At 36.8% G+C, this 22942-nt stretch overlaps 5 protein-coding genes across 12 annotated transcripts; 1 reads left to right on the top strand and 4 right to left on the bottom strand.

The window, feature by feature from the left end:
• Window positions 1-92: 92 nt before the first annotated feature.
• Window positions 93-5711, bottom strand: LOC104764197 (acyl-CoA-binding domain-containing protein 4). 2 transcript variants are annotated; one of them, XM_010487683.2, is made up of 18 exons: window positions 5284-5711; window positions 4737-4807; window positions 4234-4297; window positions 4072-4143; window positions 3763-3957; window positions 3587-3664; window positions 3357-3467; window positions 3172-3238; window positions 3004-3065; window positions 2605-2744; window positions 2303-2429; window positions 2113-2227; window positions 1885-1973; window positions 1640-1723; window positions 1375-1557; window positions 960-1106; window positions 728-787; window positions 93-498 (listed from the first exon to the last, which is right to left on the bottom strand). In XM_010487683.2, exons 1-18 carry the CDS (start codon window positions 5440-5442, stop codon window positions 313-315), a joined length of 2010 nt encoding a protein of 669 aa, XP_010485985.1. In that variant the 5' UTR covers window positions 5443-5711; the 3' UTR covers window positions 93-312. The 2 variants fall into 2 exon arrangements, with proteins under 2 accessions (XP_010485985.1, XP_010485986.1); XM_010487684.2 differs by having other exon boundaries at window positions 3763-3954; window positions 5284-5685.
• An 18-nt stretch (window positions 5712-5729) lies between these two features.
• On the bottom strand, window positions 5730-7264 carry LOC104764196 (psbP domain-containing protein 7, chloroplastic). The gene is made up of 3 exons (XM_010487682.2): window positions 6828-7264; window positions 6507-6717; window positions 5730-6132 (listed from the first exon to the last, which is right to left on the bottom strand). Exons 1-3 carry the CDS (start codon window positions 7147-7149, stop codon window positions 5820-5822), a joined length of 846 nt encoding a protein of 281 aa, XP_010485984.1. The 5' UTR covers window positions 7150-7264; the 3' UTR covers window positions 5730-5819.
• Window positions 7265-7402: 138 nt separating this feature from the next.
• LOC104764194 (sugar transporter ERD6-like 12) lies at window positions 7403-12131 on the bottom strand. 6 transcript variants are annotated; one of them, XR_015591602.1, is made up of 17 exons: window positions 11825-12131; window positions 10919-10981; window positions 10640-10729; window positions 10447-10506; window positions 10260-10325; window positions 10102-10167; window positions 9931-10006; window positions 9769-9833; window positions 9606-9698; window positions 9337-9417; window positions 9151-9235; window positions 8990-9051; window positions 8825-8887; window positions 8426-8539; window positions 8152-8211; window positions 7918-8032; window positions 7403-7757 (listed from the first exon to the last, which is right to left on the bottom strand). XR_015591602.1 is itself a non-coding variant. In XM_010487679.3 (17 exons), exons 1-17 carry the CDS (start codon window positions 11966-11968, stop codon window positions 7639-7641), a joined length of 1404 nt encoding a protein of 467 aa, XP_010485981.1. In that variant the 5' UTR covers window positions 11969-12131; the 3' UTR covers window positions 7403-7638. The 6 variants fall into 6 exon arrangements, 4 of the variants coding, with proteins under 4 accessions (XP_010485981.1, XP_010485983.1, XP_087359198.1 ...); XR_015591603.1 differs by having other exon boundaries at window positions 11061-12038; XM_010487679.3 differs by having other exon boundaries at window positions 9008-9051.
• Window positions 12132-13047: 916 nt separating this feature from the next.
• Window positions 13048-15319, top strand: LOC104764193 (putative methyltransferase At1g29790). The gene is made up of 2 exons (XM_010487678.2): window positions 13048-13650; window positions 13770-15319. Exon 2 carries the CDS (start codon window positions 13815-13817, stop codon window positions 15204-15206), a length of 1392 nt encoding a protein of 463 aa, XP_010485980.1. The 5' UTR covers window positions 13048-13650; window positions 13770-13814; the 3' UTR covers window positions 15207-15319.
• Window positions 15320-15324: 5 nt separating this feature from the next.
• LOC104764192 (protein ALWAYS EARLY 2-like) lies at window positions 15325-22695 on the bottom strand. Of its 2 annotated transcripts, none has more exons than XM_087503071.1 (19): window positions 22120-22695; window positions 21229-21340; window positions 21041-21139; window positions 20890-20955; window positions 20681-20758; window positions 20284-20458; window positions 19781-20040; window positions 19323-19674; window positions 19022-19075; window positions 18569-18843; window positions 18427-18483; window positions 17875-18201; window positions 17619-17797; window positions 17267-17543; window positions 16983-17168; window positions 16725-16877; window positions 16487-16564; window positions 16128-16409; window positions 15325-15842 (listed from the first exon to the last, which is right to left on the bottom strand). In XM_087503071.1, the coding sequence occupies exons 2-19, from the start codon at window positions 21325-21327 to the stop codon at window positions 15678-15680; spliced, it is 3162 nt and encodes a 1053-aa protein (XP_087359197.1). In that variant the 5' UTR covers window positions 21328-21340; window positions 22120-22695; the 3' UTR covers window positions 15325-15677. The 2 variants fall into 2 exon arrangements, with proteins under 2 accessions (XP_087359197.1, XP_087359196.1); XM_087503070.1 differs by having other exon boundaries at window positions 19781-20049; window positions 22120-22441.
• Window positions 22696-22942: the final 247 nt, after the last annotated feature.

Here is a 22942-nt window from a genome sequence, read left to right as displayed (position 1 = left end):
TTGGTGATTTATAATTTTACTTTATTTTATAGCTTAAAGAATAAATTTAATGTTAATTTTCTGACACTCTCAAAAAGGTCAACAAAATATTCTGGTGGATAACTTGTAGTATTAAATAACAGAGAACTAACACGAATCAAAAAGTAATATAGAACAAAGCTCAAAAAAAATACGGTATTCAAATATCTTATTTGGAAGATGAAGAAACCATGCGAGGGACTTTTGACAAAAAAAAAAAAGGATCTCTCTCTATATATAAAATATATATTTCTTTACTCAAAAGCAAATGATATCAATTCTGTAAAAAAATTATCATGGCGAATCATCATCCTTCTCCTGAGGGCTTCCAGCGAGCCAGCCCCAGACGCCACCCGAGCTCTGTCTTTTAGCGTTCATTGCAGCTTGTTCAGATGCAGCCTTTTGACGCTGAAGGAGTTCCAGTTCCTTTTGTAGTGTTTCCAATGTTTGAAGCTTTTGCCTTAGCTCTGCAACATCAACCTGCAAAAGATTGATTCAAAGAACGAGACCCGTAATTAGATTTACTTTGTTTTTCTTTTCATGATCTAACGTAGCTTTTTTATCAACAGATGACAGAGATTTGTGATGGATCCACTGTTCTAAATCATCCCGTAATTAAGTATATGTAGTGATTCAATCACATGTTTGACGAGTTTCCATCTTCTGCAGGTTACAGTATAAAAGAGATGTGTGGCTACAGGTTTCATACCTCCAGTTTGAAACACCTTGACTGTTCGGCAGCAAGTTGGCCACGAACAGACTGAAGTTCCTATAAAATGTCAGTACAAAGTTAGGTATACAGAGTATCAGAGAAAAAATTCTGACATACTCAGTTGATTAAATGTGAATGCAATTGGAAGAGTTTGCTGCAACCAGTCTTTATGAACTATTGGTTCATTCATGTAGGTTTGCGTTTTTTAAGAAGATGATAATATTATTACCTTGTACAAATCTGTATTTCGTGATTCTGCTTCTCCTAACTCCTGCCTTAGTTGGAGAGTCTGCATCTTCTCCTTGTTCAGTGATACCTCTAGTTCTTCTTTCTCGGATTTAAGAGTCGTAATAATGCGTTCGTTGTTTCCTTCAACCTAGGGGATTCATTACCCAAAAACAAAGTAAGAGCGAAAGAGACGGTGATGATCCGCACTGAACTATTCCTGTGTTGGTAAAATGACTACCAGTACCATATAACATTATATGCATTTTTATCCCACAAAAGTTCAAAACAGATACGCTGACATATTTTTTCTATATAATATCGCAATAGATAGGTGCTATATTCAAATCACGAACAAATCAGAAGATGCTGCTATAGTCAAATAGACAAAGGAGGAAAATTCTGACAAGAATATATACCTTTGATCCAGCGTTAACATTGTCCATGACGATTTCCCGTACTCTGCCTTCTTGGCTCACCTCAACCTCAGACTCAATGTCTCTGGTTGTGGCGTTATTAACCGCAGAAAGACTACCTGGCAAAGGCGCTTCCAGAGTCTTTGTTTGCAATGTTGATTTGTGGCTTGGTTTAAGAAGATTAATCTACCACAAAGAAAGAATTAGAATCAGAATTAAATGCAAAATCAAGAGAAATGTACTTATATGTTTAGATCACAGTCCCTACTTCGTTGTTGTAACGCCCATTGTATCCACCAAAAGCGACTAGCACATCTTCACCATTGTAAGAACTTACGACTAAACTTAATCCCTGTTAGAAAAGGAAAGGAAGATGAAAATGAGATACACAAGACTGATATTTTTCGAAGTCTTGAAAAGGCAATTAGCATGTTTCAGGACTGATTTGGTGAATTTCTGTCTTGTATAGTTATCTGGAGAATAAACATGGTTATAGTCGGTACATGTAAGTACCTCGCTAGCAAGAGGTACACGTCCTTGAACTGAAGCGACTACCGACCATGCAAGAGTTGACATGTTTAGTACAACACTCTCAGATGCTCCTGCAGTAATTTATTACAAACTCAGTTACCACGCAAAACAAAGCAACTAATCTATTTTCCCCAGAAAGGTTCCAGAGAAGGATAAACAGAAATGGTTGGGAAAAGGAGATAATTTCCATAGAAAAGAGCATGAATATACCACTCTTGTTATCACCGCCACCAACAATAAACCAGTTCTCCCCAATTGTCACGCCAGCATGTCCAGCTCTTGGAGTTGGTGCATCACCTTGTTGTGCTGGTCTTGACCATTCCATCTACATGTGACAGTTATATCAGACGACAAAGAACGTTTGAGAGCAGCTGAAAAATACACTCTTAGCATAACTTACAGTCTGCAAATCAAGGACATGCAGATCATCGAAACAGGTTGCATGTGAGCCCCCACCAAAGATAAGAAGGTAACGTTCCGCATGCACTGCAGCAGCATGATCAGACCTCGGAGATGGAGATATACCCCTGCAATTTGACACCAGTTTTATCACTGAATTACTAATCTTTCAATAAAGACTATTGAATTACTGAGAGAGATGAATGAATTCTAAATGTTTTCATATTCTGGTTCTTTTTCTAATCTAAATGGGTTTGACTTCTTCTGAAGAGAACAAAATGCAGAAACATCATGAAATCTTACACGGCATCTATCTCATCCCAAGTCATCGTTTCTAGGTCAAGTATATGTAAATCGTTCAGAAGTGATCTCTTTGCATCTTGCCCGCCAAATATCACCAAAGTTTTACCCATAATTGTGACTGACTGTCCTCCACGTGAAACCTGAAAGCAAGAGATAATGACAAAGAAAGTCTCAATTTATGTAACCAAACTGCATATATAACTCCCAAATCAGAACGGAGAAGTTTTGTATGCAGATGCAACTTAACCCTGAATGTAGTATGGGAGAATAAGGAAAGAAAACAACTATTCTTTTTCTGTTTCTTATGACGGCCAAAAACTTGAATTGTTTATTATAATGGAATATTTTCATGCAAAGGTAACGGAAAACAGAGACAGCATGAGAGAAGCGAAAATATACCGGTGGTTTTCCATATGTCTTTAACATTGACCATGTACTGGTATGGGTATCAAAGACCTTCACTGTGACAGGAGAACAGTAGAAAAATGATATGTAATCATGGATAGTCCAGAAAACTCCTATTAGATATGTGCAACTAATCGTCTTCAAAGAATTATAAACACTAACCTTGGATAGATTCTGAGGGATCCTTTGTATGGCCACCGATAGACAGCAGATTGTTGTCCCATGGTATCTACAAAACAAGCAAAGAAGACAAGTGAACATTTGTATGTATAGCTAGAGTCTTCTTTGTTACCCTGTCTTGAATATTTCTGGGCAAGAAAGCCAAACGAGTGAATTTGAAAACTAACCAAAGAATGACCAGCACAAGGAGCTAATAATGTTGGAGTTGATGTTTCCTCTGATTCAGTTGCCACCTTGGTTTCAACTCTTGACCAAGTCCAGTTTTTTAAATCTAGAACCTGTATACATTTCACAGAAGGAACTATCAGGGGCTGGTATTGCCAAGCTAGGTCAAAATGAAAATGAATATCTCAATTACATCATCAGCTTATGCTTAAGAATCATATAAGTAGCTTACATGAAGATCACCGAGGTAACGGCCATTATGATTTCCACCATATATATACATCTTATCTTGAATAACAGCTGCTCCATGCTGAAATGAATGTAAAAAACAAGACTCAGAAAATTCAGAAGATACTTGAATGACAGGACGTTATACTTATCATCCAAAAGAGAGACAAAATTTAATACCTCGTAACGGGCTTTTGGCGGCTGACCTGATGTTTGGGGTGCCGTCCACTGGTTATACACAGAAACAGTATTTGACTCTTCTGAGACTACATCTTTATCTTGGGTTTCAGCCAATTGTCCATTCTCAGTGGAAATTGTCTTTGTCTCACCAAATGAGTTACCATTCTCAATAACAGCCTCATCTTTCGTTCTCTGCTACAGAGAATGAATGCACTAAAAGACTCGAATACTTTTCTTCAGCCAAGAAAAAGATATGTGTAATATTTCCCATGGTTTGGACATCGAAACCCAAGGGACATAAAAACTTACATTAATTTGGACATCTACGACAGGATCTGGAATATCATTAGATGCCCTGGAATACCAACCAGGATCATCTTCCTGGTAAAAATTGAGCAATAGGGAAGAAATCAAGACTATGCTTCAGTAAATTCTTTTTAAAAAATAAGTGTAGACCTCTCTGTCGGTTACCTCCAGAATTTTCACAAAGAGACGCATTGCCTCGGTGGAGGGCATGGTTCCAAGCTCCTGCCAACTAGATATATATAAAAATGCTTCAGAACAGTAGCATGTGTTTCTTTCAGGAAAGTTCACAAGGACAACGTTAAAGGTTAGTTTTCCTTAAAAACATCCTAAGCAGTAACAACCTCGGTAATGTAGACCAAAACATAACTAAGAATCTAGTTTTTTTCCACAGGGATGCAAACATAACTAAGAATCTAGCTGCATTTTTATTTTTCCTCAAACAGCTAACACTAGAACCCCTTTGCGGTTCCCCTGATTAATGAGGCATCTGAATTCTTCCACTCTAGTAATTGATGAAATCTATAGTACCTCCTAATATAATATCTACCAGAAAAACTTCTATCTACAACTATGATTCACAAACTCAAGCATAAAAACGTAAAAGAGCCAGTGATAGATGCAAGAATGTTGATCATAGATAAGTAATTGCAGACAGCACCAAATCTAACCTTCTCCATTTGCTTTGCTCCACAGGTCTCCATGCACTAGGTTTGGGAGTGTTGCATGGTCCGACAGTAGCCTGTATACATGATAAATCCAAGAGATCATCAAGACTAAAGCCTATCATTGCCAGGAATGGAAAATTAGCTCGACTCGAGATTTAATTAGTAGAAGAGAAAGTTTCTCTCACAAAAAAACATGAGAAAAGGCTAAGTTTCTGACATTATAATCACATAACATGTTATAGAATCAACTATAGATCTAAGCAAACTACGATTGAAGGACCAACTATACGTTAAATCTGATTAATAAGACTACTTTAATCACGTTTCCAATCAAATCTCGGGCGTCAGAAATGATCAAAATATAGCTAAATCAGATAAGAAAAGTGCGTCATTTCTAGGATCTGATAAGAATCCGAGGAGATGAATATGAATCGATGAACCAAAACAAAGAAATCAACATCGAAACCACCAGATCCCGTGAAAATTCAAAACCTAAATCCACAATCGTGAGTTTAGAAATCGAAGGAGATCATAAATGGAAGTTGCTGACCTGCTGGTACAACGCATAGAACAGTAGTGCAGTATCTTTTGAGAATTTCGAGCTGACGTTTTTCGCCGACGAATCAGATCCGTCGAGACCGACGTAAGATGCGGCGGCGTAGAACCTCTCCGGGTAAGCGGGACCAGAGGTTGCTCTAGCCATAGCCATTTGTCTCTTTCTTCTGACTTCAACCGCGGATTTGATCGGAGATTGCGAAGCCCAGGAGCAGAGATGTGGGCGTTTTCTAGTTTCGTTTGTTTTAAAGATGCAAGTTTTTTATGAGATTACTTTTAAAAATATTTTAATTTAATTTTAAAAAAATATTCTCAACATTTAAATATTTTTATTAATCAGAATTTTATAGTAATTGCTCGGCGCAGTGTTTATATAGAGGCACGATCAATAAAACACATGATTATAGTTGTCTCTTTGTTGGTATTTATTTACTTGTAAAGTGAATCAACATGAGATTGTATATATACTCAACAAACAAAATAAGATGGTAATGTCTTGTTTCTTTTTTGGTGTTTACAATTTGTTTACATTTAAGAAATAATGTTGAACGATTTAGCTGTAGTGTAAATCTCCGATCTCACCTCCGACCAAGCTGACTCTGGAGCTTGAGCGTTCAGTGTATAGAGACGGCCACCGTGAGCGCAACAAATGGCTACATTATGCCGTCTGAAAACGGGTGATTCGACTTTAAACTCCAACTCATAGTACTTCAAGTTTCTCTCTGAATCTTGTCTGAGATTTGATTCTAGTAAAGTTCCTTTTAAATCTGTTCGCTGACCAGATCCTGTCACCGTTCTTACTATTGCTTCTCCTACTTCTTTTGGCCCTCCAAAATCTTCGATCCTATACATCATAAACAATAAAACACTTCATAACGTAATGACTGTTTTGATTGTCTTCAAATAAAATGTCAATTGTTCTGAGAACCGGTCTATAGGTGCTACACAACTTTAAGATAGATCTTTAACACTTCTAGCTAACCGGGGTCTACACCAACTTATGTGACCGTTTCAAAGTACCTAGTGTAATAAACAATCTTGAAAATTACAACTTGAATCTAGTGAGACCATGATAACAAATAGAATCGAGTGACAACTTGATAACAATAGATTTATCATAGCTAATTCAATGTCTTTTGCTTTTTGCAAAATTGTGTAAACCATATGAACAATGCAAAATCTACAAAAATATAGACGAACGATGCTTTTTAAACTTACGAGAAGCTGGGTGAGACAGGGGAGACGATAACACTGACGTTGAGCTCGCCGCTCGAACCGGGAGGTCCAAATGCAACAACCGGTTCATTAACGTTTTTCCGGCGAATATTTCTTGCCGGAGGAAAGTCTAGCGATGTCTCACGTTCTGACTTCTCCGCCGCTCTATACAAAAGCGTCTGGTCTCCAACCCACGTAACCGGATATATAAATTCTGTGATCATATATATACAAAAGTTGTAAATTAATTTAATTTGACAACAAAAAGGAGAATAAATATAAAATCACTAAACCGGAGAAATTGAAATTGGATGACTTACTAACCGAATCCTTGAACCGTGTCGATACATCTGCTATACCCTCCAATCGGATAGACGACGTCGAGTTTCAGATTCCGGCCGAGTTCCGGCGATAAACCGAGTACAAAACTCGTGATACCACAGAAATTGGCACCAACCGCAAGAACAGAGGACGATCCTACACCCAGAAGAAGCCGACGATTGAATTTCTCAGCCAGCGGAGAAAACTCATCCGCCGGGGTGCTTTTCCGATCACCGGAGGATTGTTGAGCGATCAAGAAGTTGGAGAGTTTAGTGTTCGTAGGTTGTGATGAGTGTAGTAGAGAGAAGTATGGTTTCAGAGACATATCTCTCGTTAAGTTGTTCTTTAAAGTGAGAGGTCGTCGTTAAGTGTTGTTGTTTGCCGAACGGTTGACTCTCTCTCTCTCTTATCACCTGCAGAGCGTGTTTAAAACGACGGCGTTTGTAGGTTCTCTCATTGACAACGTGGCTCTTTTATTTTTTTGCTTTTTTTCAATTTCTTTTTAACATTTACCGTCCACACTATTTTTACAGTCACATGTATTATAACGATGTAAAAATAAAAAAATTAAAAAAGTATAGAAACAAATACATTAGTAGTTTATACATTTAATGCAATCATCATCTGAATTGGAATCTGTATTGTGTTACAAACCAAAAGAAATTAAAAAAAAATAGTTTACATTATTTTACAAAAATAAATCTTGTGAATTAAATTACACAATGGAAACTTTATACTACTAAAATTAGCAAAGGATGTAGGATATTATATATATCAACCTTTTAATGCATTGAATATATCTCTCTGATGAACCCTAAACATTGCCAAACGACTGTTGGATTTCTTCTAACGTCAATCCTCGAGTCTCCGGCACCAACCACCATGTGAATACAACTGTTCCTCCACATACTGCAGCGGATATTATAAATGTCCCTGCAATTTAATTTTATAAAATACACACGATTAATTAACATATTCTTTCTTCTTCTTTTTTTTTCTGATCTATTTCAAAATCATTTTGAAATCGAACAAGGATTATATATACATGTGTATAAGTATATACTTATACACATATATGTTTTATGTTACTCACCTGTTTGGCTCCAAAAGAACATAAAATTGAAACAATAGTTGGCGATCCAACCAGTGAACCAATTGGTTATGGTCACTAAACTCCCAGCTAATACCTTTATATCCATTGGAAATATCTGCCAAGAATATAATTTAAAATAAATGATAATAATAGCCAGCAAAAACGATCATATGAATAAAATGATCATAATCCAAAGAAAAAAACGAGTAAGAATATGTTTGCTCGTATGTATACCTCAGACATTATAATCCACGGCAACGCTCCCATCCCAATTGCAAACATCATCGTAAATGACTGTTTGAGTTATAAATTGTTATAGCTTGTCACATTTTTTACATGCATGGTAATCAATATGCGTATATATGAATTTTTCTGCGTTTGGTCGTTTTCACATTTGATCAAAATAGTTGCCTAATTTGGTTTAATTATAACTCATGAGATACAGTTTAATAAAATTTACAAGTTTATATATTAGACTGAAAATCAAATTATATAGTGAAAAACTTACCAATATTCCAATGAAACAGAGAATTGGAGTAATTTTCCCAAGCTCCGGGTCATCTTTCACTATAAACGCTACTGCTAATGTGATACAGCTCATACATAACCCAGATCCTGAAGCCTGCAAAGTCGATGTATTAAATTTACGTTACATCAACTAACCTCTAAAAAACACTTTTTGTTAGCCGTTTACGCGCGTGACTATAGTCACTATACTAAAGGATAAATTTATCTTAATTAAGAGTGTTTGGAATGCACCACAACGGCGCCGTAAGAATTTTTTTATCCTTGTTTCATTTGAGCATCTTTTTCACTAATTTTCTCTAAGTGTCCAATTAACGACTAATGATCAATTAATTAAGAAAACAAAGATAGACGAGTAGAAAATGTGGTGTATAATTCTAACCATAAGAAGTGGACGTCTTCCCCATCGATCCACGAGGAGTAGACCCATAAAAGATTTTGGTACCTATGCATGATCATTGCAGTCAATGACGCAATCATTGTTAGGACGAGAATATTGAGTATATACTGTATTTAGGGATCAAAATGCATTTAAAATTAGAAAAACCTAATAATTTTTACGTACGACGATAAAAGACAACACCATCATCCCGATCCGAGCAGGAAACCCTAAAAGATAAAAAGTGTTAATTAGTTTATTATATTCTAAATGAATTTAAAACAATTTATACAGTACATCTTAATGAAGATATGAAATAAATGTATTACCGGCATGATTAAATATAGTGGTTCCGTAACCACCTATTCCAGCCGATCCACATAACTGTTGCAGAACCATCAAACCTATGCCTATCTAAACACAATAAAACCGAGTCCACAACAAACAAAAAATTGAATAATTAGTTATTGAGTTATTTCATGAATGGGAAATATAAAACCCTTTGTTTATCTTACTGTAAGTTGATGAGCATATTTCTTTTTGAAAAGAGTACGAATGCTGATATTCGACCTTCGTTTCGAAGCTTCAACTGAAATCTACAAATTTTACACAAATATGAGCTGAGTGAGAATTTGAAGATAAAAGATAAAACTTTTTTTGTAGTTTCTTAGGTAACTAATTATTTTTTCTTTTCTTTTGGTGACTAATTTGAATGAACATCTAAAAATGGGAATTATATATTTATTTTTTTGGAATTATTATGAGAATGAATTATATGGGTTACCTTGATTTCACAAGCTTCGGGCACAATATCATAGTTTGGTCCTCTTAACTTTTGAAGGACTACTTCAACTTCTTTGTCACGGTCGTTTTTCGCCTATAAATATGATGCTCATATATCATTATCTCTTTACAACAATCATGTTATATATATTTATATGACTAACCAGCCATCTGGGAGACTCAGGTATGAAGAACAAACCAATAACTTGTATCCAACATGGAATACTACCTGGAAATTAAACGGATTTTAGTTAGAAAACAAATAAAAATTAGGAGAATTGAAACTTAAAAAAAATTGGGATAGTATAGATGGGAATGAATCACACCGATTAAGGCTAAAGTTCTCCATGACACGAAATTCCCAAAGTAATATACGATTGCAATTCCAAAGTTTTGCATCAGCTGCGAAGTACTAATTTTAGTGTTATATAAGTCAAACTAATGTATAAATGATTAAATGATTATAGCTGAAATTCGAGTTTAGATTGGTAAGTCACCTGATTGCTAAATGTAAAAGCCCCTCGAACGTGTTTGGGTGTTATTTCGGCAACATATACAGGAATCTACGATCAATTTCAATTAAAAAAAAAACATTAGTTGGAAGTAATTATAATTACGGTTTGGGACTAGAACTGTAAGGAATCTTTGTTTCTACCACGTAACTAACGAGACCAACTCCAATTCCCACCAAAATCCGTCCCATGTCAAGCCAAATAATATCCTGTGTCAAAATAAATTTTTGAAAGAAAAATTTGTTTTGTAGCTATACTATATTTTATATAGTCTATTTGAAGTTGCAAAAAAATTAGCAAGTAAGAATATTAGATGGGTATGAGGGAAACCTTGGCTAGTGCAATTGCAAGCCAACCAGTTATGCAGAATAAATCAGCGAGCCACAACGTCTAAGCAAAATTGTGAGAGGAAAAAAAAAAGTGTGACGGTTTAGAATTTTACGATATAATTAATAGTTAGAGGCATATGACAAAATAGAATAAATATAGGGGTAATTTAAAGAATAATGCATGAATACTTCACCATTTTATAACCGAAGGCAGCTGCAGCTTTGGCGCTGAATATTGAACCGAACATTCCTCCAAACGTCGAGAGCGAACCAAACAGCGAAAACTGTAATAAATTTACGTTAAAATAATTATAGTTATCTCAAATCATGATATGAAGGCGTCCAGTAGTCAATTTTAACCAAATAGATATATCCTCTTGTAAAATTGGAATATTTACTTGACAAAATCCACAAATGTTTTTTTTTTCTTTTTTGAAAGTAAAGAAATGTAATATTGAAACATGTGGACTTACTTGTGCGAGAGAAAGATCCAAGTCTGTCATAATGGAGTGCATTGTATCAGCAGTATAACCCATCTGTGTACCATATACATTGATTGAAAAAGTTGTATATATGAAAAAAAATGATTGAAATGATCTAGTTACATATACATACTCTCAGTTTACCACCATTCCTTGAAAATATCTCAACTATTGTACTTTCTGTGTGGTTAGAAACTCCAAAATAAAAGATATATATATCTACGTAGTGGTCCAATCCAACATTTTTCGACGTCCACACAGAACTTATCCAAAACTCCAATTATTATTCCAAACTTAGGTTCTAAATATGAGACCCAGAATAATGGCTTTCTTTAACAACAACATTTTAACCCAAAAAAAACAAATCATGACTCTTAAATTATAACATTTCTGTTGACAAAAAAAAAATATTTATAACATTTGTCCAAAAGAAATTAAATAGTCCTAAAAACTTAAAAAAATTAGTGGCATGAATAATCTCTTTTGCTTAATTAGCCTTGTTAGCTAACATCTTCATAGAGAGCGATTGCATATCGTCATGTATCGGAATGTTATTTCCGCTTCCCTTATTAAATAATAATATATACTTACGACCTAGCAGCATTGGTTAAACACTTAAACAACAAAGATGTTTTTTCTCTTTTCTTTATGAATTGTGTTAATTGTATACAAATATTTTCTAAACAACAACTTTTTAACAAAAAAAACAAAAACAAATTTAAATTTAATGACCTTTAAAGTATAATAATTGTCCTAAAGAAATAAATAGTCCTAAAAAGCTAAGATATTAGTGGTCGTGAATCTCTTGCTTAAGCTCATTTGTCCAATATATCTACATCTGACTTTGGTTCTATTAGGAAGAGAGAGAGAGAGAGACAGAGAGAGATGGTTACGTACGGCAGCGCCATAGGTGAAGGAGGCGGAGACAATGATGAAGGTGGAGAAGAAAAGAAGTGGAGTTGTGTTTGCATTGATCTCTTCGTCGTTTACCAGTAACAATCCTTTCTCCGTAGCATCTTCCTCTCCCTCCATTTTCTCCATTCAAACACTAATAATTAAGAAGAAGAATAAAGAAAAGATTTACATGTTCGTAAGCTGGAATGTTATTTATAGACTACCACAGTATAGGTATTGCTGTTTTTAACCACAGAAATGGAAAGAAATATCATGATATTTTTGTGTCGACGTCGTAGATGAATCTGTCATTTATTTCTGTCTCGGTTCATGGCCACTGTTTTGTATTAACCAACGTACCGTGTTTGTTATATTTCGGTTAGGTTCTGGTTTAAGGCTCCGGTTTGCTTTGGTCGTCACTATTCAATAGTACTATTCATCTTACTATTTAATTTTGAATAAATGTGTTCCTCCAACCATAAAGTTTGATTTTTGGCCCAAGGGGTCGTGCTCAGGGGGTCAAGTTACCGGATTTGCTTTTATACGAATTGATGGGAGTACATGACAGAAGAGAACACATCCAACTCGAGAAAAACGTTGAAGTGAGATGATAATAGGTTAATCATTTTCGTAAAGAAAGAAACTACTAGTAAAAGGAGAGAACAACGGACACGTCTGGTATGACCACATAGCAATGTCAGCGTGTACAAAGAACGTTGGTTGAGTAAACAAATTTTATAACTTGTTTAACTCTCATTTCAATCAATCAGAATTTTTCTGTCAACTTTACCCCCTTATCATTATTAGGCTTTAAAAAACCAACCAAATCACACCCCGTCATCTGTAGTAGTGGATGGACATCACATGTGACTGTCTCTCTTGTTGTCTTGAATTGACGCTACGGTTTCATTATAATGTCGATAGCTAGGTTTGATAATATTTTAGAGTTAGAAATTTTCCCAGTTCTAGTTAATTCCAATTTCCACATGACTACAAAAATTTGGGCCCATAAAAACGACGTTCGATGTTGATTGGGACAAGAAGCCCACAAAAAAATTACAAAGAGTTGGTCTAAATGTCAACATAAAGTAGGTAAGATTGGATATGAAGAGAGAGACGTATTCAAACTTCCAACAAACTTTCACATCAATCAGCGTCATGATTCTGTTAAGATCTATCTTATTTGAAACCCATACAAAAGAATTGACTGGACGAGATAGCCTGCCGAGTACGCAATACGATTATTGTCTTTTATATATATATATTGTAGTTTGTTTATATGTTTACACACACTATAGCAAATCAACTACTTCAACTTTTCGAGGTTTTTGGTCTTTTATACATTTTCATTTTTTAGGTCTGAATGATAACACACATGTATACTTTTTGCCATATATGTAAAGTATGCATGTTGGTGTTATTATATACTTTATCACTTACGGTTGACTTTTGAATTTTATATATATTCAAAGACGCAGAGAATGAGAGAATACCGAATATTAAGGAATTAGGCACGTTGGTGTGTTAAAGATAGATAGGGAGAGTGGGAGACACTCAGTGAGTGGGTTTTGTCCTAATAACTTAGTCACAATAAGTCAGCTTTAGGCTTAAGCTTTAAGTATCTCCAGCTCCTTAATTCTTCAAGCAGACACAATAAACACACACTTTTTCTCCGCAGCTCTCGGATCTCTAGATTCAAATAGCAGCGTTTCAGCTTTGAGGTTGAGAAACAAACTCATGAATCTCTTCAACTTTTGCTGGAGAAACCAGAGAGGAACATATACTCCGAGGTTTCCATCAATATATCAAGGCATATCTCTTCTTACCTGGTAATAATTAATGTTTTTTTCCCTTCACCTATCACCACGTTATTAGGACCGTTTAGTTCTCTCTAGAAAATGTGATTAGAGCTAGCGAATCGATTTACACCTTTACTCTGATTTGTCAGATAAATCACTTGAGAGACATTAACTCTTTTGGTTAAGAAGAAGAAATGGGGAGATCATGTCTGCCTAGATGGCGATTAGGAAGACTAATGGCAGGGTTACAAGTGATCTTAGGGTTAATAGTGATCACTGTGAGCTTCTCATGTCTCTATAGATTCCATTCCGCGGGTTACTTCGTGCACAACGAAGACATTTGCCGCAATATTTACACAATCAAAGAAGTCAGCAACGAAGGGTTCGATCTAAAGTCCCTGCACGATCGTGTTGATGATGTACTAGAAAAGATGGACAACTTGTACGAGAAGCTAGAGAAGACGGTAAAAGAGATGGAGAAGAGCAAAGACGGAAGCAAAAAGGAGATCAAGAAGTTTCTTGAAGATGAAGTGATGAAGCCATTTTATCATGCTCATATCGGATTAAGGCAAATCCGGTTACCTAAACCCGAAGGAATCAGAAACACAACGGAAAAGGAAGAGCCTTTGATCAATAAGTTTCTCATTGAGGAGATAAGGAAGTACATTACACCAAAGGATAATAGGGTTGGGAAAATAAACATGTTTGGAACAGAGAGAGTTTTCAACACTATTGGTCATGCGTGTGTGTTGATGAAGATGGAGCTAGAGAAGTATATGGATTATGATGTTGGAGCGTATTGTGATGATGATTGGAATTTAGCACAGAAGTTGATACTTAGCGGGTGTGATCCGCTACCTAGAAGACGATGCTTGACAAGAGCATCAATGACTTACCAGAAACCTTATCCGATCAACGAGTCATTGTGGAAGCTACCTGATGATAGAAACGTAAGATGGGGAAATTACCAATGCAGGAACTTCGCGTGTTTATCAAGCAAGAACCCTAAAAGGGGTTACACGAAATGCAGTGGATGTTTTGAAATGGAGAAAGAGAGTGAGAAATGGGTCAAGAACAGTACTTTGTTAGTCGACTTCATGATTGATGATGTTCTGAGAGCGAAGCCAGGTGAGATTAGGATTGGACTGGATTATGGTGTTGGGACAGGGACATTTGCAGCAAGAATGAGAGAGAAGAACGTGACTATTGTCACAACTGCTTTGAACTTGGGAGCTCCTTTCAGTGAGATGATTGCTTTGAGAGGTTTGATCCCATTGTACATCTCCATGAACCAGAGGCTACCGTTCTTCGACAATACAATGGATATGATTCACACTGCCGGATTAATGGATGGTTGGATCGATCTTCTTCTGATGGATTTCGTGTTATATGATTGGGATCGAGTGCTGAGACCGGGTGGGTTACTGTGGATTGATAGATTCTTCTGTAAAAAGAAGGATCTTGATGATTATATGTACATGTTCCTGCAGTTTAGGTACAAGAAACACAAGTGGGCTATTTCACCTAAATCAAAGGATGAGGTTTATCTCTCTGCATTGCTGGAGAAGCCTCCTCGTGCCATCTAAGAAAACAATATAAACTTTAAGCTTCGACGTTTGTAATTGACATTCTTACTCATTTGATTGTGTAATCCTTGTTTTAATTGAATACAGTAGACTGTCAGCTCTGTTTCACTTTACTCGATAACTTAAACTGAGACTACTTTTCTTATATACATTGAAAGTGGCCAAAGCCAAAAATGTAGGAAAATGGGCATTTTAGCGGTTTCTACACGACATTGATGGAGAATTATAATGTAAGCATAAACATCAGTTTAAGTTACAGAACCAGTGGTTCACTAACAAAAAGCCCCTGAATAAGCCACACGCTTGTTCAGCAACTAAAATACCTCTGGTCAAGCTGTTATCTTGAAACCGTGAACTTCTAATACCACTTTCTCAGGTGAAGATGCCATCATCTACTCTATTTTAAGGAGAATAGACTTACCTAAAGAAGTATCAAAACAAATAAAAACTCAACCCAAATGAGTTGGCTTTTCAAGTTGGTACAAGGGCCAGGATTTGAGTCTTGATCCGTCCCATGCACGTTTGGATTTCTCTGTAGATCGGTAGGTTCTGGGGGCATCGTGGCTGCAAGCTTGTGAATGCTGCGTCTATAAGCTGTGCCACATCAGCTGGAGGATACTGTCTCTCCGTGCACATCTGCGAGTCACGAGAAAGCAAAGCTCAATGTATTACTATGAAGCTGCAGTCTCATTCAGATATAGGATAAATGATGGATCCAATTCTGCCTAGGTTAAGTGGTATTTGGCACACGCAGATCTAAGCAAAGGTTTAAAAGTTCCCGAGTTAATTTCAATGTTCAGTAAAAGATAGAGATTATTAAAGCCTTGGTTTAGTACCAAAAGCAACTCTAGACAGATTCATAAAGGCCTCCAGATTATCTCACTGGGTATGCAATCCTTCTATAAGCAATTTCCTCATTACCTGAATCATGAGCCAAGTGGCAACACAGGAGGTGATTAGCTCTGAAGGGATTTGAGCCTCGTTTTTCTCTGAACCATCTTGTGAGTTAAAATCGTTGTTAGCCATAGGGTCTGAGGCGTCTGAGGGAGATGGGTTGTGATTTTGATTTGGGTCTATGCTGCCATTTACGTGCTCGTTATGTTTGAACTTAAAGCCGCGCAATGGCTGATGTTTGTCAATCAAGTCCAAGGCTTCTTGGATCATTTTCTTCACATCTTCTCCTTCCTTACCAGATGATGCAGCCTAGAGACCGTAGAGTGACCATAACTTAGCAAAACATATGTATGTTGGAGAATATAGGAAAGCGGCTGAATCGATACCTTTATAGCTACATCCACCATTGCTTGCGCTCTTGTCTTTGAACCCTTAACAATTTCTAGCATCTCTGGCTCCATTTCCTGTCACACAGCACAGGTATATAAATTTATTCAAGTTAATCAGAAGGCCTATATTCCTTGGGCACTCAAAGATCTATTTATTATGATCCAATTCTATTTTGATAACATATTAACAATAATATCTACCATTATGGAAAATAGAACATCACTAATCCATTACCTTTTCATCTAACGCATGCTGCAGTGCAAGTGCTCGTTGAATCTCAGCTTCTCTTGCTTTGCTATAAGCTGTGATATATGAATGATTAGTCTGCTGTGGACTACTAGTGTTGGTTGATACTTTACCATGCTGAATGGGAGCAACCACATCACCCTGTAGAGAATTTCTGGGTAAGGCATAAAACATGAACATGTACCGGAAGATCTAAGAAGGTTTAAAGGGTCTAACAGAACTAGTCAAACATCAATCTTTCCCTACCTGATTCAGAGGAGGATTCATGGGAAAGCTGACGTTTTCAGGTCCACAAGGAGGGAATATCACAGACACACCAAGGTTTGAATTCCCGCTCTCTGCTTCTTTCTTCATAGATAAACACTTATCAATTTGCCTCCTTAGACCCTCTGGCATGTATTCTAGATGATTTGAAGGCATGCAATCAATGTCCTGTTATAAAAGGAGATCATCAAATGACTGGGATCTTATTTTCTCTATAAATCATAATAGTTGAAATGTGTTAATGGAACTGGTTGTATTTGAATTACCATAACCAACTCAACACCCAAGTCATCGAACAGAACGTTGCATTTGTTATGGTCAACAGTGAGAATTTTCCCATCATGAATCTCTCGCGTTTTGGGATGGATGGCAATGACTCTGTTCCCAACTGATAATGGTCTAGCCAAATCTGTAGGAAGCCCTTCCCTAGCACCTGTTCGAAGCGCTGTATAATGCTTTCGCACGGATTCGCGGTACTGTTTAAGTTTCTCCTTCTCTTCCTGTAAAAATTTCTCAGAGAATCTTCGCGGTCCACCAAGAGAACTGCCAAAACAGAAAGAGTAACCTTTTATAATCTACCTATATTCTCTGGCAGCATTCCAATAACCTTGAACAAACCTTTTAACGACGCTCCATTCAAGACGAGTGAGTCTTGGAATGTGACCAAGTCCCACGTGAGTTAGGTAATCGGCAAACTCCTTCTTTGCAAACCAGGGATGGTCGATAGCACTATAGAACCATTCAAATATGCACCTTCGACGTGCCAAGGGATACGACAGAGAAGTAGAAAGCTTATCCTGAAATTGGAATAAACAAACATTTAGATGTACCAGATATTGAATGTGCGTAAGAGAATTGAAGTTAGAGGCTCCACCTTTAAGAAAAACTCCTGTACTGAAAGAGTTCTGGAACTACGTGAAGCTTTATGTATGGTTTCAGAAGATTTAGCCCTTTCTTGTAAGCTTTTCTTCAGACTTATCTTACGCTTGTTTGGAGGTTTCTGAGATACACTGGCTGGACCCGAATCAGAAATTTCTTTAGTTGATGCTATTACATCCATCACAGGTCTGTTCTTATCGCTTGTTGTAGCAGATTCCTCCAACGCCTGAACAGTTTTTAACTGTTTTGACTGAGCTGGACCTTGACCAGCACGTTTTGTTCTAACAAAAGACTTCATATTATTCTCATCTTGATGCAATTCCTGCAACACAATAAACCAAATTATAGTACTTGTTTTAAAGGTACTGAGGTAAACGTTTTCTTCAGAAGCACAAACTTGAATAGTTTAGTATGCATTTTCTAGTACTTGTTTTAAAGGATAGAAAACAGAGATCACAGAATTCAACTAAGGTTAAAAGTTTAATGTACAAAGAGTAATGTAGGACTCAAAAAGTGCTTCAACTAATTCAACATATATAGAGAATACCTTTTTGTTTATGGATTTGTTCTGACTAAAATCTGCTGGAGCTTCATCCCCCAGTACCTGAAAATTGAACCCAATTCACATATACAGCTAAAAAATGCCGAGAAGAAAGTGCACAGAAAATTTAAAGAACTATTTTGCTAACCTTTGGTTTACGTTTTCTTCTTAAACTGCCACTAGTTTGGGATTGTAGCTTCTCTGTGGGAACAGCATCACAGTCAGTGGATGCCTGCCTTGAAGGTTTTGGCTTTCTCTTGTTAGTATTCTCAGCAGAAGAGATTGCATGAAGGAGACTATCATCTGGTTCTGCATTTGCTTTTTCCCCATGACTGCTTGAGGATGTAGCTTCTGGTGTGCTAGATTTCTCGTCCATGTCGTATTCTGTTCTTTCTTCCTTCAACCGAGCAGATGATTCTGGACCTAATGCAATATAGTTAAACTTAAACAAATTAAGACAGGTAAAGGCCCTAATCCGAACAGTGAAAGCTGCCGAATTAACCCAGTCTACATACTCATTGAGGAAATCTAGAAAACCCCCAAGTTTAAGGTACATTCAGGCGCCATGGTTTAAGTCACAAGAAAACCAACAAAAACGCACCTGATTCCAGCAAAGCTGACAATTCAGCCAACTCTTGCAGAGCATCAAATCCATCTACACGAAAAATAGCAATAAGTTTCACATCCCCATATATGAAGATAGTTAGTTAAAACTTAAAAGGACAATGCATAAAAGACAGATAATCGAATAAAGAGTAGAGATTGTAAAAAACATGTTAACGCCTATAAGAGATGATAAATATTTCTACACTTTCCTTATAGAAAGGGCTAACACTGGAACATAAAATTGGACCTTTGATATAATAATCAGGCTTCAAGTTAAATTTATGATTGGTTGTTACCTCCAGAAGTAAGTTTTTTATCTTTTCTCTTTGTGCTGCGCGGTGAATGTTTCCCTCTTGAAGCTTCAATAGCTGCCTTTCGTCTCTGTGATTGAATTCTGATCCCCTCTGTGGCACTGCATTCTCCATTGTCATCAGAATCATTACCTTCTGCTTCTTCGACTTCGACTTTCACTTTTTTCTTGTAGAATCTTTTCGGCTTCGGAGGAGCCTCCATTTCGCTAACGCCTTCCATATCCATCAACAAGGCAGTATCTTTATCAGATTCAAGCTTCCTTTCTTGGCTACTTCCCATCCACTCCTTGAAAATGGAGTTGTCACAGTGCTTTGATTGAGATTTTCTTGTTCGCGACTAGTCAAAAGCACAAAGTTGAACAGTGTTTTCCAGTGAAGAGAGCTTATACAAAAAATAACATAAACGATAACTGCTTGAAAATTTTCTAAAGCTCAAGAGATACCATATTCCCCCAGCTCTTGATCGGTGTGCTATCGCTAAGTTCTGTTCTTCTATTTGGTGATTCAGATACTTTTGAAGACCCTCCCCTTCTCGATGCATCTGTTAATGCTAACGCTAAAAAATGTGCGACATCATCATTGGCATCGAATTGCTTCCTAGCTCTTTTATTTGGTGGCGTAGAGCCTTCTCTATCATCCCCCATATGTGACGTTTGTACAGGAACCCGTGGTGTGCGTTTTCCAGTGGCACGTCGCTGAGTTCCTACATGAACTAGGAAATAAATTTACACATTCTTGAAATAATTGGTTTGCAGGTACTAGACAGATGGATATTAATTCCTGGACTATACAAATTCAATAACAAATGCAGAACAAGTAACCAACTTTCTCACCCGCTTATATGATATAATGAGGGGGAAAATCATATAATTATCATTTGATTTAGCTTCTTCAGATTAGAAAAAAATTTACAAGACTGATGAGTTAATACAATGTAGCACTTTACCATTAGCTCGAGCTTGCTTCAAAAACGTGAGGCATCCATCTGTCGAAGCAACTGAATGTTGTATATCAACTTCCTCCCGAGAATCGCTAAGCTGAGGTTTAGCACGTTTGCGCTTTTGTTGTTTCCTTGGTACTTCTGAAGCATCATGGCCTTCTCCTTCACTACCACTCCCTTCCTAGAAGAAATACCATACAAATGGGTTACAATCCTGTCCACATAACTTTATCAAACATACAAACCGACCCAACAGATAGGCCACAGAAAACTCAAAGTTTTTAATGTCACCCGTGTTACTCACTCACGTTAACTATCAAAGGTTATTCACCAACAAACCACGAAATTTCATTTTTTTCATCTACTGGCAGGTAATATCCTATGTGTAAAATAGATTTCTCACCATGACACTGTAATGATCTGTCATCATCGCAATCAGGCCAGCTACAGAGGCAGTTCCCTCGGGGAGAGATAAATATGCCTGGAAGAACAAGCGAAAGTTATGAAATGCAACATTATGTAGGCTTTACAAAAATTAAAATAAAGCTTGGAAAAGAAACTTTCCACATCGATTCTAACTAAAAGCGAAACATAGCAAGTCCTTAACCATACCCGATTCATATTAAATAGAGCTTCCACCATGTCAATGGACCTGCTATGCCGAACTGCAGCAGCAACCTGTACAAAAAAAAAAATAGTCTTAAGACCTCTGAAGCCATTGAAACTCACATAAACTCTATATGTGTGTGGAACAGTTAAATACCTTTTTCCACTCCTGGCCGTGCTTCCGGTAAGCATCATAGAAACGCTCAAGCTCTTTTCTGGTCCACTGAGGTCCCAGCTTATCAGACAATTTTTTTTTCTACGATAAGCAAAGAAAGCACAGTTATGATACACCAGAGTAACACATGTAATTCAAATTTTAAGATATAAAGACACGATTAAACTCACACGCTGCTTATTTTTTCTCGAGTTGCCAGCATCTTTCCCTGCGGAAGTTTCATTGGTGAAACGCTTGTTCACACTCCTCGACTTCCTCACCGGTGCCATTTCGCAGGTTTGTCTGCACAAGTATTTCAAATATTTTAGAATCCAGTAATGCAATTGTAAAAAGACAAAACTTTAAACTGATATGGACAAGAAGACACACGACACTCTAAATTAAGAAGCAGATTTGGCTTCCGGACAAACTATGAATTGCAAATATCAACCAGGGGAAAACTCAAATAGTGGAATTGAGTGAGCTAAGAGGAAAACTTTAAAAGAAGAGGAGAGTACAACCAATTCTTGGATCAGACAAAAAAGCAGTGTTGGGGAAGATAAATAGTTGCAGTAATCGAGGAGAAGAGATGAAAAAAATATCAGAATCGGAATCAACTTTGGGTATTTCAAAAATTCAGGAATCAAATTTTACCAACAGCCGAAACCTCACTCACAAAGGGAAAAAAAAAAAAAAAAAGTCAGGAGCTTGAAATCCAAATTTCAGTGGAAAATGTGTTTTAAATTTGAGAAAGAAGAACACACAGAATCGAAAATCCCATCGCCTAAACCCAAAAAATAAAACGCAGACGACTCCCACAAATCTGAAACTGCAAAAAAAAATTGAAATAAAGAAAAAAAAGTTTCAATCTAGTGAGCTTCCAAAAAACCAATTAAAACCCCAGTTGAGAACAAAAGGAACTCGATTGAAGACACAAGTCACTTACTAACACAGAAAGAAGCGTAGAGAAATCAATTTTTTTTTCCGGGAAAATTTGGATAACCAAACGAAAGAAAAAATTTGAAACGGAAAGAGAAAAAGGAAAACCCATTAAAAACCCTAATCGAAGCAGATCCACTCACCAATTAGGTGACTTGAAGAGTGAAATAGATAACCAAAACAAAGGGGGTGGTGGCTCGCCTCGGAGGTGAGAGAGAGAGAGAGAGAAAGGTCGAGACTTTACTTTCAAATAAAAGAGAGAGAGAGAGATTGTATGAGAGAAAAAAATTTAAAAGAAGGGTTTTAAGAGAGAGAGAGAGAGAGAGAGAGAGAGAGAGAGAGAGAGAGAGAAGTAAACTGAGGAAGACGAGATTTAAAAAAAAAAAAAAAGAGGAGAGAGAGAAAGATAATGAGAAAGAAGGAAGAGGTGTGTTGTAGTGTGTTGTGTTGCCGCGAAACTTGAATACACCATATGGACGTCTTCAGCCAAATAAAGCCTCCTTCCCGATTTCTCACTTTTTTTTTTTGAGTATCAGAAGCTAGTACATGTGTCATCTCGAACGTCCACGTGGATTTTAATGATCTTTACATCGTTAGATTGTTTTCGTTTCACTCGTTGTGATTCTGGTATCGGCAGCACAGGATCATATTTGAAAAACATACAAGATTTTTTTTTTTTTTTTTAATATTGAGAAGGTAAAAAAAACAATCAATCTCTTGAAGATCTCTCTAATAAGGTAGACTTTTTACTTAAATAAACGGGCGAATCGAACTGATGATACTATATTGGGCTTATTACAAAGCCCAATTAAAAAGCCATAACATATATTGCAATAGCCCCTCTCAAAGTTCAGATTAGAGAGGCGGTTCCATGGCCGCAAAAAAAACGGTCGACGGCGAAGATCCGACCGGGACTAGAATAGTCACGATGACTAGGAACTCGCCAAGGAATCAGTAGTAAGATTT

Source organism: Camelina sativa, chromosome 19 (genome assembly GCF_030686135.1).
Source record: "Camelina sativa cultivar CO46 ecotype springtype chromosome 19, ASM3068613v1".
NCBI lineage: Eukaryota > Viridiplantae > Streptophyta > Magnoliopsida > Brassicales > Brassicaceae > Camelina > Camelina sativa.
Note: the sequence above shows the minus strand (reverse complement) of the source record. Positions and strands in the feature narration are given on the sequence as shown.

Coding starts and splice junctions, on each gene's coding strand:
- LOC104764197 (XM_010487683.2), bottom strand. CDS start 5,442: ATGGCTATGGCTAGAGCAACCTCTGGTCCCGCTTACCCGGAGAGGTTC. Junction 3,958..4,071: donor TCGTAGATGTCCAAATTAAT/GTAAGTTTTTAT, acceptor CATTCTCTGTAG/CAGAGAACGAAAGATGAGGC. Junction 1,558..1,639: donor ATGGGCGTTACAACAACGAA/GTAGGGACTGTG, acceptor TCTTTGTGGTAG/ATTAATCTTCTTAAACCAAG.
- LOC104764196 (XM_010487682.2), bottom strand. CDS start 7,149: ATGTCTCTGAAACCATACTTCTCTCTACTACACTCATCACAACCTACG. Junction 6,718..6,827: donor CGACACGGTTCAAGGATTCG/GTTAGTAAGTCA, acceptor ATATGATCACAG/AATTTATATATCCGGTTACG. Junction 6,133..6,506: donor CCTGTCTCACCCAGCTTCTC/GTAAGTTTAAAA, acceptor TATGATGTATAG/GATCGAAGATTTTGGAGGGC.
- LOC104764194 (XM_010487679.3), bottom strand. CDS start 11,968: ATGGAGAAAATGGAGGGAGAGGAAGATGCTACGGAGAAAGGATTGTTA. Junction 10,730..10,918: donor TGGATCTTTCTCTCGCACAA/GTAAGTCCACAT, acceptor AATTTATTACAG/TTTTCGCTGTTTGGTTCGCT. Junction 7,758..7,917: donor GTTCTTTTGGAGCCAAACAG/GTGAGTAACATA, acceptor ATTAAATTGCAG/GGACATTTATAATATCCGCT.
- LOC104764193 (XM_010487678.2), top strand. CDS start 13,815: ATGGGGAGATCATGTCTGCCTAGATGGCGATTAGGAAGACTAATGGCA.
- LOC104764192 (XM_087503070.1), bottom strand. CDS start 21,327: ATGGCACCGGTGAGGAAGTCGAGGAGTGTGAACAAGCGTTTCACCAAT. Junction 19,076..19,322: donor TAAAAAACTTACTTCTGGAG/GTAACAACCAAT, acceptor TTTTTCGTGTAG/ATGGATTTGATGCTCTGCAA. Junction 17,798..17,874: donor TACAGGAGTTTTTCTTAAAG/GTGGAGCCTCTA, acceptor TTCCAATTTCAG/GATAAGCTTTCTACTTCTCT.